The sequence below is a fragment of the Ammospiza nelsoni genome, chromosome Z, assembly GCF_027579445.1.
Source record: "Ammospiza nelsoni isolate bAmmNel1 chromosome Z, bAmmNel1.pri, whole genome shotgun sequence".
Taxonomy (NCBI): Eukaryota; Metazoa; Chordata; class Aves; order Passeriformes; family Passerellidae; genus Ammospiza; species Ammospiza nelsoni.
The window spans coordinates 25,024,262-25,045,630 of NC_080669.1; the positions used below are offsets into that span (position 1 = coordinate 25,024,262).

General features: G+C 40.9%; 1 protein-coding gene across 1 annotated transcript in view; it reads right to left on the reverse strand.

Annotated features, from left to right (window-relative positions):
- LOC132086929 (E3 ubiquitin-protein ligase KCMF1-like) overlaps positions 1-18,317 on the reverse strand; it is a 45,569-nt gene extending 27,252 nt beyond the window's left edge. The window contains 1 exon segment of the mRNA XM_059492897.1: positions 17,768-18,317. Within this exon segment, the coding sequence (XP_059348880.1) occupies positions 17,768-18,317 (550 nt within the window).
- Positions 18,318-21,369: the final 3,052 nt, after the last annotated feature.

The window sequence follows — 21,369 nt, forward strand, 5'->3', positions numbered from 1 at the left end:
TCAGTGCTCAGAGTGAGAATCACTGTACTTCTTTAATGTACTACACAAATGCAAAATCAGGCAATCAACGATTTCTTCTCTAGAAAGAAAATGCCAGCTACTTAAGAATTTCTTCCTAACCTACATAAAGTACTGAAAGGGTTCACCCTTCTAAAGACTAAAAGTATTACATGGAAGAGTACCACTCAGTTTCGAGGGACCAGACAAACATTAAGGTTTCTACCTTTTAAAAGCTCCAACTTAAGCATGCAAGTCAAAATTAGAAAGTTGTGCTGCCTCTTTTGTGGTACAAGAGTTTGCAACCTTTATACTGCATTTTATTTATATATTCAGAAGATCATACATAACACTACTTTTAAAATGCATCTGATATGTTTTAGTGTAAGACATCTTTTTAAGGATTGCTCTGGGTTTGTTCAGTTTTAAATAAATTTGCCTGACATCAACTATCTCATCTGTAGTCTGTCTAGATGACACACAGCAAGAGTCCAAACCTTAAGATACTCTACTTAAGCAATTTGTTTCCAAAACTGAAGAAAGGAAAATATATGCCATTTGATACTTAATAAAAAGAAATGCCAATTGTGTCTCACTTCAATAGATTAATTTCTCAATGCAGACCACTGCCTAGTTTGAGAGGTCAAATTCTAAGAACTTCTACTGTGAGCATTTCACCAGAAAAATCAACCAAATAGAACGTCCATTTTTGTTTACTTCTCCTCATGTTTACTAAAGCAAATGATGAAAATAAACATTAAAGACACCTGAAGCATAGAACTTACTTCATCACCATTGCAGCTACAAGTATTGAACTGAAAATTCATTTGTGATACCCCTGAAATAATCAAAAATTCTCTCTTCCCTCACACAGCCTGTGTGCAACATGGCTGAACATGCAGGATCTTCTTAGAGCAAAGTGGAAGAAGTAACCAGACTAAAAAGAACTAGTAGGACTAAAGCTGCAGGCAGAGATGTTGTTGACTTGGAAATAGAAAAAAAAAAAGGGAGGAGGAAAGGAAGGGAAGTGGGCCTACAAAAGGCTTTTGTTTTCTTCACTGCACTCCTTCCTCTCTGGAGTCTGGAGTAGAAACAGACACCTGAATCTGCTCACCTTTCTGTTTTCAACAATCTTCATGAAGCCCACTTGCATAGTGCCTGATACTTAGAATTACGAAATCAGGTTTGGAAAAGACCTTCACAGTCACCAAATCCAACTGTCCGCCCACCAATACCACTGTAATCCCATTACAACTAAACCATATCACCCAGCACCAGGTCCAGATGCATTTTGGGTACCTGGCTCCCCTACCTGCCCCGCCCCGAGCAAACAATTCCAATTTTTGACTACCATAAAAAGTTTTTTTTCTGATATCTAATCTGAATCTTCCCTGTCTCAGCAGCAGGCCATTTCCTCTTGTCGTCTCACTGCATGCATGCTGGAAGAGACAGACCCCCATCTCACAACAACATCCTTTCAGGTAGTCGTAGAGAGTGATGAGGTCCCCCCTTGAGCCTCCTCAAGACCAAACAATCCCAGATCCTTCAGCTATTCCATTTTTCTGGACTTTCTGAAGCCTTAGTGCCCTCCTCTGCACACATGCCAGCACCTCAACGTCCTTTTTAAAGTGAGAAGACAAATGAACACAGTACTGGAGAGGCATGGCCTCAGCAGTGCGGAGGACAGGGAGACAACCATTTCCCTGGTGTAAAAACAAAGAATGTAACAGTACAGCCGGCCCAGCAAGTTTCAGCCTTGATCCATGAACATCAGCCAGCCTGCTGCAAGAAGAAGTTTTTCCATTTTTGCTTTCACATCCCAGGCTGTGGAAGTTATACACACAACAGTTTCAGTCATCTTGGGCATCAGGAACAAGTGATCAACAAGCACTTGCAAAACATGCCCAACTCTATGCAGGAATCATGCCGGATTTATGATCAAGCCAATCTGGATTTCCAATTTAATATTTAATACTCTCTCACATATCTCTTATCACTCAATATAATTTAACTTGGCTATCAAAAACATCACAACACAAAAACCTGCTGAAATACTGTAAATACATTAAAAATAAACATATTGCAATAGAGCACAGGAAGTTTGTAGTGTGGCAGCAAAGGAACTGGCACCAGACATGATTTCATTTAACAGCTCTGTTAATCTGGAAGATGGCTAACAGCATGTGAACTCTATTAGCAGAAAACTACTTACATTGAGAAAGCTACCAACAGCTCCAGGGCAAGAAAATAACAGTAAAAGCATTAAGCTACATCCTCTATCTAGTAAAATCAATGGCAAAGTTTCTTACTTAATAGGACAGGACCATGTATCCTGAATTTGTTTCAGGGTGAGACAACAGAAATACACTGCTCAGGCAAACACCAGCTAAAGAAAATTGGAGCAAGAGAAAGTCTATCACACGCAAATGAGTTTTACAGGTGTAAGAGACATGAAGAAAACTAAAATCCTAAAAAGAAATTAAATAAAAGAAGTGGTGCTTCTCTGTAGTCCCCTAAAAAAATTAAGATACAGTGTTCTCCAAAAATAAACTTTCGTGCATTTTGGATTGCTGTTATTTAGGAAGAGTGGCATAAAAAGGGAAAAACACATAAGGAGAATAAGACACATGTCCCATCAGGCTTGGGAGACAACTAAGTAATACAGATCAGTTGAACAGAGAAAAGTAAACATACTCGAAGAATGTTTTTCTATGGGCCACTGTTCTAGACAGATAAGAAAAAAACCAAAAACAACAATTTACAACACCTGGTAGAGGCTAAAAGAAGCTTAGCCAAAATTAACTATTTAGGTACACCTTACACATAGCTCTGGTGTAAGAGCTACTTTACTTTACTTCCTTTTGCACTGTTCAACTCACTCCTGATCCTTTTAAACATCATCCAAATAGGCAAACATGGCAACCTTTTCCCACCCTGCGGAATGGGGAAAAGGCAAGATTTATCACAGGTAACAATGCAGGAAGTAGGCAATACTGGCTGGGAAACCAAATAGCTGGAAGTGAAAGACAGAAGAAGTCTGCATGCAGCAAGTGCTCCAGCTTTAGTAGTAATGCTTTGTGATTACACATCTCATAATAGCTCAGACTTAAAAGACTTGAGCCAAGTGGTCTGGAAATACACACTTCCAGGTCATGAAAACACAACTAGAAAGCAGTTGGAAGAGGGAGGAAAATAAAAGCAAGTGATTCTTCTCATCATTAAAGAAAGCAGTAATGCCTAATACAAGGCAGTCACACCTAGATTCCTCCCAACCAACTCGGGCCATAGAGAGGAGCACACAAACACCTTCAAACTTAAGTCTAGCTTCAAAATCACCATTTTGAATGGCATCACATTATCATAAAAGGAACTTATCTTTCCTTAACACCACAAGAGGTTTAGTGCCTTGTAAAAATAATTAAGTCTCTATGGACACAACACAGAGGGGAAATAGGAGGTTTAAATCCTACAATTTATTCATTTAAGTAGTTTCAATATTCTATCCTGGGCTTTCTCAAAGCATTTTTCTTACTCAGAACATAAACAGATTGCCTTGGCAACTTTTCTTCCCACTCTCTGTTACACAGAACCGCTTCTCATGTTGACGACATCTCCAGAAACGACAACTGCTTATGATAGGAAGGCTATACCAGAAGTGCACTGTGGGAAATACAGTAACCGAAAGCAAAAATTATTCACTTCCACCAGGCTTTGAGTTTGTTCCCATTCTTCCCTCTTCTTTCCAATTTTTCACAGCAGACTTCCTTCCTTGTTCAAACAACCACAGAATGGTCTGGGTAGGAAGAGGCTTTAAAGATCACCTAGATCCTACATCCCTGCTGCAGGCAGGGACATCTTTCATCTAAACCAGGTTGCTCCAAGCCCCATCTAAACTGGCCTTAAACAATTCCAGGGATTGGGCATCCACAGCTTCTCAGGCTGAACTGTTCTAGTGCCTAATCATATTCAAAAGAATTTTTTTAATCTAAACTCATCCTCTTTCAGTTTGAAACCATTCTCTCTTGTAAAAAGTCCCTCCCCAACCTTGTTGTAGGCTCCCTTCAGGTGCTGGAAGGCCACATTTAGGGTACCCCTAAAGCTTTCTCTTTTCCAGGCTGAACAGTTCTCTCAGCCTTAGAAGAGGTGCTCCATCCATCTAATCAACCTGGTGGCCTCCTCTGAACACACACCTCAACAGTTAGTTCCATGTTCTCCCTGGGACCCCAGAGTGGGATGCAGGTTCCATGTGGGCTCTCACCAGGGGGAAGCAGAGGGGCAAAATCCCTTCCCTCCCCTTGCTAGCCACACTGCTTTGGATGCAGCCCGGGACACTTCTGGCTTTCTGGGCTCTCAGATCAGCTCCAGCCTCTCATCCACCAGCATCTTCTCAAGTCTTCTCAGCAGGGCTCCTTATATGTTGTTCATATGTTCCCTGTATTGGCAACACAACCGTTTGTCAGCCATAACAAATGCTTTACCTTTCCCCTTGTTCTTCCCATGAGGAAAAGTTTCACTGAGCTCTATTACCTATAGTTTCATTTTTCTTGTCACGTTAAACTGTACATGCATAAAGAAGCAAACACAATCAAAGTATTATGTTCTGGAATGCTTCCCTGATAGTCTTGATCATCTTATATGTATCCAGCTTACTTTTAAGAATAATTTACTAACAACTCTATTTGAAAACAATATGTCACATAATTTTTCTAAAGAGCTTCCGGTCTGTCACTAAACACTAAAATTCATCACTAATTTGTAGACCACAGCTCAAAAGTCTTCTGTATTTAAGTATTTTTAATGTAATTAGCTCATCTTCTTAAACAAGACTCAGATGTTTTACTTTATTTGCTGAACCACAAAATAATCCAGGTGTCAATAATACAGCATTTTATCAAAACAGATAAAACATATCTCACCTCACAATTTAAGAAAAAAGGAGAGGAATGGTCAAACACCCTTTATGTCTCACTACTTACTATAGGCTCAGCTGTCATGCTACAGCTACAAAATGCATGAAACAGTATTTTAAGGGTAAAAAAATTAAGTGTAATAAACAAATCTGACAGATCTCCAATGAAAAGCTTTTAAACAATCTATTAGGAAAAAACCAACAATACAAAGATACTAGTGAGGAAAACCTAGATAATGAAGCAGGGGAAGTTGGGACATATGAGAGGTATTTTAACTGTTTTATCTCTGTTGGGATTTTAGTTGACTAGAGACTGGAAAAGTACAAAGCCGTGGCTAATTCCAAATCTTGCACCTGCAAAGATAACGTGTCCTTGGGCCTAGCGGAGTATGATAGAGAAACGGACAGCGAGACGTGAGAAGCAGAGAACGTAGGCCCAAAGGAATGAGGAAGAGTCGATGGTATAGTTTAACCAATAGATTGCTTGGCTTACAGAATATTCATAAGCTTATTATTTGCTGTATAAGTGTTTGATGCTTTCTTCAATAAATTGGACCTGTGAAGAACCATCTGGTGTCCTGGTCCCCTTCCTTCGACATATCTCAATATCTGCCTCTTGGAAGCAGAAGGTTTTCCTTTACATTTTCAGACTAACAGACTAAGCTCTGTTCTCCACTGTCCACTGGACACTGCTTGAATTCCACACAGAAAGGTGGTTTTCACCAACTTAACAGTTGAGCTTCTTCAAGTTCTCAAATGTTGATAAGCAAAATCACTCATCCTCAAACTTGTATCTTCTGCAATTAATACCTTCTTTAAACATGTACACTGGTTTTTAAGACTGGACACTGTGCTGGATTCTAAAGTTCAATGTGTCCAACATGCAACCACAAATATAGCAAGTCTCCTAGTCTACACATAACTGTAAACTAAGGTTGGGTATGAAGGGCTGATATCTCTTCAATTTCCCTTACAGTTCTCCATGTGATGTCACAGGGATGCATGGATGAAGAGAAGAGACACCTTCAGCTGAACAGGATGTCTACAGTCCTGGTACAGCTTCAAGCTGTTATTTTCTGAGCTCTCTACTGTTGCAACACACCAGCTATCACAAGACAGTAAACCTTAGCTACTTTCCTTTCAAGTTCTTCTGCGTGTGCTAGAGTTGGCAGCTACCTTACTTCACTGACACACATTTAAGCAGAGCAGTCAAAGTCAGCAGTAACTCAGCACTTCTTACCTTCACAAAGCTAATGGCTCTGTCAGAACTAAATATTTTTTCAAGATGAAAGAGGTATACCAATGCACCTGAAAGGCCGTACACAAAATATATTTTACAGCTAAGAGGTTTGTAAGGGTTTTTTGATTTGCAAGCATTTTGCAGTACAGTAACAGACCCAAATGTTGTAACTTAGAACCTACAGTATAGTTAATAGTGAGTCCATTTTTCTTGTGCACAAACACAGGATGCCTAAAATTATTGCAAGAGGAAAACTAAAGGACCCAATTATTTACACACAACTTCTTTCATCTTCTTTAATTCTAAGGCTTGCTCAATCCTGAAGGCTATCAGATATTCTTTGCAGTTTCTAATTTCTGAGATATTCCTGAGTCCAGCAGCTTCTCTAGAGTTTTTCAATTAACTAGAACAAACTACAGTGTGGACTTTAGGATTTGCTATACACTACCAAGATCTCCAAACACTCAATACTGTGAAAGAACATGCAGGCAATGCCATCTTACTGATTAGGGACATTTAATGCCATGCCCTATTGCACAAACTAAGAAAGTGTCTGCTTTCTTGGAAAGTGGTAATTTTGGAAGTAGGACATTTAGAAAGAAGGAATAATAGGTTTGGAAGAAGCTCAACGCAAAATTTAATGCAAGCATGACAAGAGGGTTCGTGAGCAGATGACCTGAAATACTTCCCCTGAAGAGATACATCACAGTACTTCTAAAGGTTTGAGCCTGGAGTCCTGCACCTCATTCAACTATCCTCTTGAAGTTGTTCAGTCTTGGCTAAATAAATGTACTCTGGTATGCAATTCCCAACAATCCATTCCTTCACTTTCTGGTAATTTTTCTTTAATTCCCTGTTAACATTAACTGAGCTTTGAGGCACAATAAGAATGATACCTCACAGTAACTGGCTCCAATACTTAAGGGCTGGATAATATTCTAACAAACTATGAGATAACCCAAAACTTATTAATATCCTCAATTCATACCTTTTTTAATGTGACATGAGTTAAAATTGAAAGTTTGTATCTTGTAGATTCTCTGCTTCTATATAAACTTCAGACAGCAATCTGCAGCACCACATTATCAGTAGCAATCTCTGCCAGTACAAATTTGACCAATAACAGTTAATTATTCAATTATCTACACTATAAAGACAAGTTTATATTCTAATCAATCTTTACTTGTGCATCTTCATTTAAAAAGCCTTTCTTCTACAGCAAAATCTCAAGCTGTTTTCTCTGCTCGTCACAAACATCTTTCAGAATAAGGAACACTGTAGGTTGTCAGGTCCTGCCTGGCATTTCACAGGCCTTATGGCAAACAAGCTTGGAAAAGACACCTGCAGACCACAGTATCCATTCTTTCTGAATTCAGGATGGCAAATAGGCTTTTATTCAGCTTTGGAATTTTCTAAAACTGAAGATAACCAAGGGAGAAGAGAGCTGGAAAATGTGTCTGACCTACTCCTAAGTCAAGACATTATGCAGCTTCTACTCCATCTTCTTAAACCTGCAAGGTATCTGATTAATATAATCAACAGGTCATGGTTAACAGCAGAAATAACTGACTTTCATCCTGCAGAGTCAGAGATCAAACTATACTTTACTGACACCTTCATCTTACCAGAACAGTATAAATTATATCAGGAAACAGGAATGGAATTAAAATAATCTGAGCTACCTTATGCACATCTAGACTGAAAAAAGCTTAGTCATTACATAGAAAGTTCTAAATTCTCTACAGTTTTGTGAAGCTTAGATGTCTTTCTTCAAGGTTATCCCTGAAATCACTTTCCCAAACTTACCTCCTTTTCCACAACTATTTTCAAAGAGTCTACTTTAGATGTGTGAAAAGTATACTAGCAATAATTCACAGGGTGAAGTTAGTGGCCTTATTTACTCTCAGGAAGTAAAGACAGAGGAAACTTTGGAAGCTGCAGAGGCATAATTATGTCAGTCCAGACGTGACCTTCGTTCCAGTACTGTTGCTCTCACTTCATTGGTGGATTGTAAGCTGCTTCTCACTACAGAGACCTTCCACTTGCAGAGATAACCCACACCTCAGCCTGCATGATGAAATACACATAACAGCTGTACACTAAACACCACACCATCTCAGCATTCCTGCCTACATTAAAAGCACATGCAAATATGCAATAATTCAAACATTTGCTATGTTGAGTAGAAGAGATGTGATGGTATCCTGAGCCATCAGATAGAAGAGAGAGAAGCCACAGAGAAGCCTTTTTCATTCTATCATTAAAGAAAGTCCAACTTTCTTTCAGACAAGGGTTTATAATCAAAACTCACAGCAGTTAAAATTCATTCCAGGTGAACAGCAATTTCTGAGCATGCACAGCTAATACACACACAGAGGTAAACATGCAAAAATATTTTTCCAGCAAAACTGAATGTCAATTCTAACCAGAATCATTTATTTGGAGACAAAGACAGAAGTTATTGATGATCACACAGGAGGTCCTTACATGACTACATACTAATGCATTTGTGACCTTGAAAATCATGTATGATCTATTGCTGCCGGCACTAGGATACTTGAGATACCTATCAAGTGCCCAGAGTATCGCCTGTTGAACAGCTCACAGCACCGCTCTCCAACCAGGCACCTCCAGGGCGCCGCTATTCATCTGCTAAGTTATTCTAATGTTGTTCTAGGCACACACCCAGGTGTTTATTTCTAGAAGCTGCCATGAAGTTCCTCCCATACCATCAAGCATCCAGAAAGCAACTCTGTTGGTCTGAAAGCTGGTCTGGAAATTTGTTTAAAATTATAACCCTAAGATGAATATTGATATTTTTATCTGTCACATTAATTTATGCTGATTTCTACACTGTTTATACATAGATTTCACTTCATCCTTTCTAATTTTTACAGTAAATGCAGTCACATAGAAGGAGCCGTTAGAAATCACTGTCAGTCAAGAATAATGGCTGCTTTAGTATCGATGAGCTAACAGTAAATAGCATTTACACTAGGAATCAACTGTTACTGAAGAGTTTTATAAACAATGACTCTGCCCAAGAAATAATTAAAGAATACATCAGTCATAACCTAGTAAAGGTTTCACTACTAAAGGCACCTCATCACATCAGCCAACCAACAAAACCAAAACACAAATCCATCTCTGTATCTGCTGCCTAAAACCTTTCCAGAAACAGCTTTTTTCCTGAAATAAGTGAGGACAAGTTGTGCACCAAGAAACACCAGAGCTTTGCTTTTCAAAGAGGCTTACAGAGGCAGGCATTAAATTTCTACTCTACTTGCACTCAACAGAGTCTACAGCTTCCCGAGGGGTTGTTGAAAATCCCACCCCAGAGCACTCCTCAAAGGACGAAAGTAGGAGAGGGAGAGCACAACAAGGGGAAGAAAGAATAGTGACAACAAAATAAGAGGGTAAAGGATAAGAGATCAAAGGCAAAAAGAAAGAAAGCAAAGATAATTTATCCTACCAGAGACAGCACCTCTTGTCAGTCAAGACAAGAAACATTGCCTCCCAAAAAGAATCTGGCACCAGGAAGTGGCAGAAGGGGGAAAGACCAATCTGACCTGAGGTAAGAAAAAGAAATGCAGTTATATTTTTTTTTAGAACTTTGTTGTTTCATCTTACTTTTCCAGCACATTTTTTTAAAAACATTTTTTAAATTAATATTTTTCTTCCTCTGTATTTTTGTCAGTTTTGACAGTGGGATGATACAAATCATATGCAGAATAGGATCAACAGTATTTTGATAAAAATGAGAAATTAAAGACAAATTTTAAGTAATGTGGGGGCATAATATGAAGCGAAAGCTGCCAACAATATATACTAGTGAAATGTCCCAATGCGTAAAAAATTTGGAAGAATGTATTTACATGTATAAAACTCACAGCAACAGAGTACAAGACCACTAATTTCTACCTGTAAGAAACTTTGCCGACTGCCTACTGCCTGTTGGCAAGATAAAATCTACACCTGATATCCCATGTGGACATGGGAGAAACATAACTGTCTCTTATGTCCAGGTTCCAAGTTTATTGCAACAAAAAAGTTGTAACCAGGTCTCCAACTGAGAATGGGGTGACTTTTAGAGACAATCTCCTAGAAGCTCCAAATAAAGCAATCACAATAGAAAGAACTAACACAAACATGAAATTCACTTCAGAGTGACAAATGAGCAATAAAAAGGAAGACTCACAAAAAGCAAATCATAGACTATACCTAAAATTTTTTACAAATATTTAAACATTAAAAACGAAAGAAAATAAAAATTTCATCAAGTGAATCCATTCATCCTCCCCCTATCAACTTAATCAAACTACATTCTCAGAACAAACCTGGCAGGTGGGGCAGAGTAATTTCTTTGTAATGTGTAAGAGGCTCTAGTGACTTCCAGTCATACTTAAAAATTAGTTCCAAACTATGACAAGTAACTTCAAGTGGTAGAAATAAGCCATTACCTGCACACACCTCTGATACACAACTCCAAGGCTTCTGCGATGCTGCCTCACAATTTTTACTTGGCACAGATCTCACTTCTAAACTTAGTAAACAGCACCAAGCCACACAAAACTTTTCAAGTAAATCTGAACTGAAACGTTGGGTTTATACATATTTTCTGAAACAGTGAAACTAATGAGCTTGTCTCTATGCCTCACACTGAATTCCAAATGCTTACTTTACTGTGTCAAAATGCTACACTGAGAAAAAAATGTGGGTAACAATTAGGTATAGATATACAGAAAATTATTGGAGAAAGTTCAATCAGACACTCAAGTGATGCTTAAAGGAAAGAGAGGTAAGATTTAAGATCCCTGACAACTAAATTTGAATCAGAAGTCGTTAAAATACATAGAGCAGAAAGTTTAAGATATAAATCCAAAGCTTTAACTGTTAAATCTGGATGTGAGGTAGCTTCAAGAACAATCAATAAATAGTCTCCATAATCTCATCACACAGTGTACGAAAAAGCAGTTCAATTTTATTCCTTCCCTTGAATTAATGGAATTTCTTCCTGTATTTGAAAAGGGAGACCACAGATTATTTTTTATGCAGTGATATCTTTCTTTCAAATTCTCTATCAGCCTTTCTGAGGCAAACACCTTTTCAATTTCTGTCCATACAATAATTGCCCCTCACACACCCTTACCTCTTGAGTCACTAACAGCACTCTGCTTGAGTTTTCTGATCTGCCTTAATAATGCTGTTTCTGTATGAGTGAGCAACACTTCTGCCTATAGTTGAAATTTTGTATACCCTTCTCCATTATGTCTCCACTTTCAGAACCTACAGCTACCAAATTTGCTTATCTGTTGTAAATCCTGTAAAGGGGAAGAACACATTGCATGTGGAGGATTTACCCCAAATGATTCCAGGAACAAAAATCATGAAAGTTCACTATGTTACCCACATTAGAATATATGTATCCAAAGTATCAATCTATGGTCAGAACCCATCAGATGTCATCTAACATAATTATATTCCTTTCTTAAAAAATGCCACCTTACTCAGTCCACCAGTGTGTACAATGTTCAGTAAACCAACAGGAGAGAGCCCCTGTTTGTTTCGTCCTCCTTGGTGAGCATGAGCCCTCAGTTATCACAGAGTTCAAAGAAATTTGCACTCACTATGAATTTTCTCACTGCCTTCTCTCTGTAAGCATTTTAACTACAGCATTTCAGCGCAGCCCAAACATCAATGAATTAACTTCAACAACAACTTCTAAGCAAGATCTCTCTTCTCTTGAAACAGAGGGAAAACACGGCATGTAAAGAATAAAACTCTAAGTCTGCTGAACTCAGTCACGCAATCTGAGATGCTAAATGATGGGTTTTTAAGAATTCTTGATTTTCTACAGCTAAGTGCTCTTTCAAAGCTCACTGCTGAGTTAATACAGCTGCAGGTGTGAATGCTCAGATCCCAAAATCCCAAACCAGGTCTTCATAAGGAACAAACAGCTAACAATTACCCATGAATTCTTGACAAAGTAACTCGCCTAGCAGTTCACATGAACTGCAACAGAGGACAGGACAGCTGATCCAGCTTTCCACAACAAAGCTCTGCTGTCAACACCTTGGCCATCCTTTCTTTCTATAATATCTGTATCTGCTCATCTGCTGTACACTCCCAAAGACTGAGCAGTGCTCTAACATAGAGAACCATCCTGCACACCCTAAAGAATGCAGGGCAGTGTGGAGTAGATAATATGCAGCTGTGCACAAAATAAAGATACCCAAACAAGGTTGAATTATTGGTGTCTCTGCAATCTGTCTCTGGTACATCCCAATTCCTGAGCAAAATTCTTCAGATATACTGCTGTGTCCAGCAGCTTCTTAAAAGTATTTACACTTTTTGTACTAGTCACTGATTTGGTTTCCTATTTAACAATAACGGAAGTAATCTAACAATAAAGACACAACAATGAACACAAACAACTCTCCCTCAAATGTTATCAGTAATGTAAACATGCAAAAGTATTTGAAAAGCTTTCTTCTTTTTATTTAACATGTATGAATTTTATTTGTCTAGTACCACTCAAGCAATTTTCACAGCTCTATAAATTTCCCCCGAATCCCTTCGTGTTCAAATCAACATATGAAAGAGAGCTTTTTTACCACTTGTTTTCTCTCTTCACCCCCACCCAATACTGCTAAAAGTATCACAGTTCTGTTCCAGTTTTCCTGCTTAAGATATAGACTATCAGCCTTTCAACATCAGTAATTTATATCTGATCTTTTTCTCCCTTTTCTCATGATGGTGCAATTATTTTTTATAAAGACCTGAGAGAAAAAGCTCCCTTTACAAACATTTTTGGAGGACCTTGTTCAGACTCTGCAGCAACAGCAGCAGCTTGGTTCACACAGCTTCCTAAACCAGAGAAAGAACCCTTTTATTAAAACGTAGCTTCCATAAAGCCAGTAAGTATCTTACCAGTTAAAATATGAATTCTGTTTCCAGTTCTTTTTATCATTAAATGATGATTCACTTTTCTATTGTAATCAAATAAGTTTAATAACAAAGCAAATTACTGTGTTCAAATATTTCCAATCACATTTGCAGCCGTTTACATTTAATGTTAACATTTTTGTGCCTAAACAGGGCTCTTGCTAGTCAAATTGTCACACTAACTCATTTTCAGATACTGCACTACATCTGTAATTAGATGCATTAATATGCTTCCACAGAGTAAAACGAACAAGAGTATGAAACACTTTGCATATGCAGTCAGAAAATGCTTCGAAAGACTCAAATATTACTGCAAATTCAAAAAAATCTAACCGTTTTATGTTATATGCACAACTTAATCTAGACTTATGTTCTACAAAAGAGATCACAATGGCAGCAACATATGAAAGAATTTATGCTTATTCTGTATTGTGAAATACAGCAAACTCCTTGTTTGGAGGAGATGCAAGCAAAGTAAGCACTGGAAGGCAGCAAGTTGTAACTAGTCTGACTGAGGCACATTTCATTACTACACGCTACTCTTCACCAACACTGTACCTTGGGTACTTTGTATGAAAAAGATGTAGTCTTGTTAAGTGAATTAGAAGTTTTACATGCAAAAATATATTAATTCTGCATTTTGTGTGGCACCTTTCTAACCGACACCATATGAAGTATTAAGTTATGTACCAACTGGTTGAGCACTGGAGTTTGTAGTATTCTTCTGCAGTTCAAGTATGACACAGTGATTGCATCACTACAAAGGGCAGAAATTTCTCTTGCTATTAATATTTTCAAAAAGTTTGTTTCAGATTAAGTTTTATGTTTTATATTGCAACCTTACAGAAAACATCATCAACCCAGACTCCCAATCTTTTCACTGTATAGCCAGAGGACTGGAACTAACATTACCCTTGTACTAATGGTTTTCATGTGGTTGGTATATATTTAAATTTCTTGAATTTCAAAAATGAAGTTACATGCATTTCCTTAAAAAAATTTACTTATTTACTCTTCCAATACAAATAAGCACTTGATTTTGATATCTCTAAGCAACACATTTATGTATACAAAGAAAAGGAGAACAGAAACACTGGCTCCCTGCCCTAAAAAGATCTCAAAGCCAGAGAAGAATATTCAGAAAGGCCACGTGGTTCCTGACAGTCACTGTTCTCCCTCCCTACTGTGTTACCACCATCCATTCACAATTTACTTCACTTGGGACTAGGATTACCTGCTGATTTTGTAAGAAGTACTGACAAATGGGAACCTGCAAAAAAACCCAGAACCTGCATTGCTGATAGCCCCTTGAAGCTTAAAGACTACCTCCTTTAGTGAGAAGAAGCAGAACAGGATGGAATTGGGTCTGGGAGTGAGGCAAAGAGCATGAGAGATGGAGAACAAAGTGATGCAGGTGATATGGAACTGGGAGCCCTCTGGAGATGCCAGCTGTAGGGAATTTGAACCCAGGCCAGTTAATGCTGCTGCGACCTAGTTCCATAAAACAAGTTGCAAAAATGGTCCTGTAATGATATTGTTGGAAGTCGCAATTCGCGATTTTTCTGCTGTCCTGGGTGGTGTCTACTGCCAAATAAGAGAATCACTGCCACATGTTCACAAAAAGACAGAACCTGCAAGAAGCAAAATATCTCTTCATAAATTTTCCACAGTGTAAAAAAACAAAATTACCTACCTGTTCCTTGTAGGCTGCCAAATATTACACCATCACCTATTCCCCCGCAGAGGGGTTAACCCAGAGAAACACAGCATATTGCTCCTATAAAGGGGAACAATATGAATACCAAGACCAGGGAATGACCTCAGGTGTCATTCTACAAAACCAAAGGCTAGCCTCTTAGCACCAAATCACAGAACAAAAATGGTTTTGAAAAATTAGAAGAGCCTAGCAATGCCGAGAGCTAAGTACTTAACTCCTGACAGTATTACCAAGGAAGTCTCTTGAACACTGAATAAACACATTAAAAGAAGCAACACCAACTCAAATTCTAGTTGGTGTCCATTTTCCTGGATTTGGGAGGAACAGAAGTCTGGACCTCATATGCGAAATGAGAGCACAGTGAAAAGGCAGGCTGTGGTGAAACTTTTTGTAAAGGATAACAAAATCTCACTTTTTAAAAAGCAACAACAAAGCCAAATAACCAAAATACCCCAAACAAATGTTTTGTAAAGATTATTATCTCAAAGAGGCAGTCAAGAAAGCCCAATGGAAAGTAAATCTCCCTCAGATGCTTTACAGCCTACTTAAGTCCCAAGCTTTTAGAATTCTAACTTCTCCAGCATTTACACACTCAAATACTTATGTTTCCACCATCAAACTGGTACAGCATCCCGATTCTGCCAAGAAATATCAATAAATCTTGTTTGTAACTTTGTGTACGGACCATTTTAAAAAAAGAGAAAGAAATTAACATAAACATGATTAAAACTTGCTTTTCCCCATACTCTTCCAAGACAGCCATCTCCAGACTAGTCATACTGGATCAAAAACTGTCAGCTGTGAATAACCTTGCACAGTTCTGAAGCAAGAATCACCTTTCTTTTTGAGTATATAATTTCTGTGGATTTCCAGAGTTCTACCAAAATCAAGCCCCCAAACCTCTTCTCCATAAAGCTGGGAAGCCATCCCTCCCACACTAATATGTGTTATTCTATTCCTGTAACTAAAGTTGCCTTAAAGAACATACCTGAAGTGTGAAGTAAGAGGAGAATCACTGAGAAATTAAGAGACAGACTAGCTTTTAAAAAAAAAAAAATCACAAGGATACAGTGGTAGATGTCATTTGAAATCTCACAGTGTTCTCATGGTTTCAGGAATGCGTTGTTTGTTCACACACACACCTGAGAAGTCCACGTCCAGGATTCAAAACTCACACTCGCTGACCAATTAGGTAATTAATTAGGGAATTATCTCTTTTTTTCCTAACTAGGTGTGTCTAAAAGAATCTGCTTTGGAAAGAGACTATTAAGCCAAATTTCATACACAGTCACTCTTTTACAAACACCAACAAATATCAAAGACAGGAAATGTAATTTTCCCTGCCACAAACACTTTACAACTGAAAGGAAAATTCATGCTATAGTCCCCATAAGAAACACACAAGAAAACCTAGTTTCAAATTCTATTTTAACAAAAAGAAAGGGATGGAATGTCTTTTTCACACATATCACTGCTTCTTATAATAGTCCATGCAGTTATCACTGAAAATCATGCAGTTATCACTGAAAATCACTAAAGAACAACATATGATATCACTTATAACTATGATAAAACTCGCATAATTTTAACCTGTTCAAGTCAGAAAAGCCTGTATTCCACTACTGTATGTTAAAGAGAGTATTATGGATACATGCATAAGAGCAGATACTTGCAGACTGCATAATCCTACTACACCACCACCAATAGCAACTTTGTGATCAATCATTTAATTTCAGTTAAAAACTGCATCTTTTACTAAAAAAAGTCTATCTCCACCCTCCTGGGAAAACATGAAGGCAGGGGGAGGAAGGGGAGAAAAAGCAGCAGTCTTAGTAAGCTTTAACAAGTAAACAACCAAAAAAAGTTAGTTGATTCAGGGAAGACAGTTCTTTGATAAAGATGCACACGTACTTGCACAAACAAGAAGTCTGCAAAATACTGCAACATACACCAAAAGCCCTGCCTAAAATCAAGCCACCAACTAGAAGCCAGTAGTATGAGCCACAAATATCGAATTCTCCTATAATGTTTCTGTGAAAATGTTTTAAGATTAGATAAAATGTAGAAATTATAAATTAGAGAAGAGAAAATTAAGGCAATACTGTATCATGTTCGTAACATGGCAGAAAGTTATCTTTTCAGACGACAAGCCTTGGTTTTATAAAATACTAGTTCAAACACTTTACCCACTGGTAAACAAGCACGGAAAAGCCGAGCAACTTTCTCTCCTGGTTTCATACTCCCATCTTTTTCCTGCAGAAATTCCTTTCTTAGCTTTCATCTCTCCCTCCACCCTGCTCCTTCTGACTAACTATCCACTGAACTCCTGCACGGCGGTAAACACAACGGGACCAGAGGCAAGCAGCACACAGAGAACACGTTTCTCCGGCGGCCTCAAACATGCCACTACTACACTAGCACCGGCCTTCTCGGCCGCAAGGCAAAACCGAGGGAAAACGGGCAGACCACGGGGCCGCCGGAACACAACCCACCCCTCGTCAGGGCCAGGCAAACTGCCCGCACACTTCTGCCCCGGGCCCCGCTTCTCTGGCACCCAGGGGGGCCCTGGAGCGGGGAGCCCGGCGGGACCGGCCGCGGCCGACACGTCGGCAGGGCCGCCCCGCGCCACCGCCCACCCACGGCGGCCGGGCCCGCCGGGGACGCCGCACCTCGCTCCGCCCGTCCTTCGGGCGGAGGAGCGGGGCGGCTCGACCCCCCCACCGGCCGTACCTGCGGCCCGGCCCCGCCCGGCGGAGGCCGCGCGGCGAACGGGCCGTACCGGCCTCCCCCGCTATGACACTGCAGAGCGCGGCCCGCCCGCCCGGGCCTCTCCTTCCTTCCGCCGCCGGGCCCCGGGCCCCGCTCCCGGCGGCGCCATGATGATGATCGGCCCCCAAGGCCGCCGGGCCGGGCCCCACCGCCGCCGCCAGGAGCGGCCTGGGCGCCCCGCGCCGCTCACCTTCATGTCGGGACATCCTAGTCCAGAGACGGTGGCCCAGGCCTGTCTCGGGGCTCCCGCGGGCAGCTCGGGCGCCGCTGCGGCCTCGCCCCCCGCCGCCGCCCCGCTGCGAGAGGAGAGGGGCCGGGGCTGGGCCGGGAAGGGGGCGAAAACACTAGAGGCGGCGAGGAGCCGGCCTCCCTCCTCCTCCTTCTCCTCCTCCTCCTGCCTCCTCGCTCGCCCTGCGGGGGGCGGATCCGGCGGCAACGGCTTCCCGGGCGCCGTGACACGGTGACTCCGGGCCCCGCCGGCCGCTGGCGCCGCCTCCCGCGCCGCTCCGCCCCTGCCGCACCAGCGACGGCGGCGGCCGCGCTGGAGCCTTCCCGGCCCCGGCCCCTGCCCCTTCCCCTTCCTCCTCCCGCCCCGGCCGCGCTGCTGGAGGAAGAGGAAACTCCCCGACAGGGCGGCGGCCCTCCCGCACGGGCTGCCGGGCCAGGGCGGGCTCCGCCCGGGGCAAGGAGGCGGTCGAGGTAACGGAACCCAGCACCGGCCTGACCCAAAGGACACGCATTAATCAGCTTTTTTCATGTAAAAGGAGCGGAGAAAGAGCGGCAGAGAACTGCGTGCCCTGAGCCGGCGTTCTGTCACTGATCGCGTTACTCATTCTGCCAGATTTGGGGAGCTGCGACTCCAGCCACAAGGCTGGAGTCTTTCTTTCGTGGTTTGGGTTTTTTTCTTGGGTTTTTTTTTTTGTTTGTTTGTTTGTTTGTTTTGTTTTGTGGGGGGTTTTGTGGTTTTTGTTTTGGTTTGGTTTTTTGGGTTTTTTTGTTTTGTTTTTTCCAGGTTCTGCTTTTGTCTGGCCTTCAGAGGACTGCCAGAAGTGTCCTTCAGTTAAACTCCAGCTCTGTGGAAAGGATGCCCACAGTGTGCCATGTGTTGTCCCACTCGCAGAAGCACAGAATAGCTTGACTTGAACTAGAAGGGACTCAAAAAGATCATGAAATCAAACTCCTGGCCCTGCATAGGACTAGCCCCATGAATGACAACATGTGCCAGAGAGCGTATTTGAATGCTTCTTGAACTCTTTCTGGCTTGGTGTTGTGATCACTTCCTTGGAGAGCCCATTCCAGTGCCCAACCACCCTCTGGGTTAAGAACCTCTTTTTAATGTCCAGCCTAAACCTCCCCTGACACAACTTCATGCTGTGCCTTCGGCTCTTGGCACTGCTCATCATAGATAATAGATCAGTGTCTGCCCCTCCTCTTCCCCTCACGAGGAAGTTGTAGACTGCAGCGAGGTCTCCCCTCAGTCTCCTCCAGGCTGAACAGATCAAGGGACCTCAGCCACTTCTCATATGGCTTCTCCTCAAGACCCTGTACTCCAGACAAGTGTCTTGGTCTGTCCACACCCCAAGGACTTTTCATCCTGTCATTGTTGTCTTCCTACCCCTTCACGGAAGTGGGCCAGTCTTGAAACGAGTGAGAGATCTGCAACAGAGCCATGTTCCTTCCCTGGTTCAAATGCACAGGGCATATATTTCATGCATTTTCTTTTTGCCTTTCTTACTGTGACTTCCTGGCCTTTCCCTAGATTCCATTCATGATAATAGCACCATCTTTTTTACCTTCTCCCACCTGCTTTCGTTTTCTCAAAGTTTTCCATCTACTGTGCTCATGGCATTCCTTCATCTTTTCCCTTTCCCAATCCAACACCTCTATCTTCTCCATTGTCTTACACCACAGCTCCCATATGTTTGCCTCAGATGCAAAATTCTTAAACATTTATGTTGGTGAAAAGTCTTCTCAGTCTGTTTCAAAGGCCGTGAGGGTCCACAGCAGGGCAGCTTAAGTATCGAGGTGCTCAGAAAGGTAGGAGTGAACCAGAAGGTGTTGAAAGGAGGAAGTGCCAACCTTGTTCCTGGCACCACCTCACTCCCATGCTGGTTGCATTATACAGCCTCTGCTTGACACAGTACATGCATGTGCACTCTTTGTTCCTGGTACAAAGGTGTTCCTGGTTTCTGAGCAACTGGTTCACTTCCAGCTTTCCTTTAGTTATGTGCAGTTTCATAAACAGTGCCTACTGAAAAGATAGCTTGGATCTAAAAGTCTAAAATTCCAGTTGGTTGTGGGCATTTCCAGTGGCAGCAAGCAATACCTGTGAATTCTATAAGGTGTAGAGGATAATTTTGAGGACCATTTTGATGGGAGCCAATGACTTCACTGCTTATGAAAACAGAAAGACAGTCAATGACCATGCAAAAAGGTTGCAAGAAGTACACCACAGATGACAAGAACCTGAGGAGCACTTTGCAGCTTCATAATACTCACTACCAAACTATGAAAGCATGTCTCAGGAGTGTTTGTCACCAGTCTAGTTCTGGTGACAAAACTGTACCTATCCTGCCAGCCTTTCACAGCAACAGTACACAGACTAGAGCAGTTAGTAGGATGTGTTTTTCTGCTTTATTTTGTCACCAACAATTTTAAATGCAAATGGCAACTGTTTCTCCCAGCTTGTTTGCAAGCTAGTAACTTGGCTGGCTAGAGATATTTCATTTCTGTGAGAGACTGTGGCTCCTCCTGAAGATAACTTTCCTCCCTCTGAGCACTACAATGCTGTGTTGACTGTGCTCGGTTTTATCTTGTTACACAAGAGTGACCTTCCACAGGAGCTTCTTCCCATGCATCTTATAAAATACAGACTGCATGCCAGGTATTTCAGTGGGACCTGGAAGACTCTGTGCTTAATCTTGGAAGTCCTTGATCTAATAATCTTGTTTCTCGGCATTTTAGGTAAATCAGTTCAATAAACTTTCCTCTATTAAATGTTTCTCAGATGGATATCCCTTGAGTACACATGGTGCCTCTTCCGTGGCATATTCTCCATCTTTGTAGACTTAAAGTCCAAAATTAAAACTGTAATCCTGTTATTACTTCCTGTTTTCTTGCCTTAAGGCCTGTATCTATACCCAAGACACAGTATAGATAAAAGCTTTGGTGCTTTTGGAATAATGCTAGAATATGCCTGCACGTGCAGCATTATATGCAGCACCTGCATTATATCCTTCAATGGGAATTTTGCTGATTTTCTCTTCTGCAAATACAGCAAATACTGCAAATGTAAAATGACTAGTAATTAGGATGTGGCAACTCTGTCTGTATGTGCAAAGAGCTACATAACAGAATTTGAATGTCCTTTACAAGGTCATGGCCACCAGTAGAAAATATTATTTTCTTAGCATTATCGTGATAATAACCTATACTATCCTGGTTTTGAACAATACTGTTTCTCAAACCCACATGCTGCTATTCCACAGGCAGAATGAGAAAGAAAGATTTTAGTTAGGTTTATGAAGTTTTGGAGTGGGTGAATCTCTCTGCCTCTAAGGAAGAAGCCTGCCATAATTGGGTTTCTTGGTCTTTCTCTCCCATACACCAGAAGAATTCATAGGTGATAGTTCCTTTAAAGCCATGAGGGAAAAAAAAATTCAACATTAGTATCTTCCCAATGAATAAAAGCAAGCTGAGAAACAAAAATTTTCTTACCCAAAGTCATTCAAGGTCAGAGCCAGACAAGGGACTAGAGACCCAGTTCTCACAGTGAATTAGGCCATTGGATAA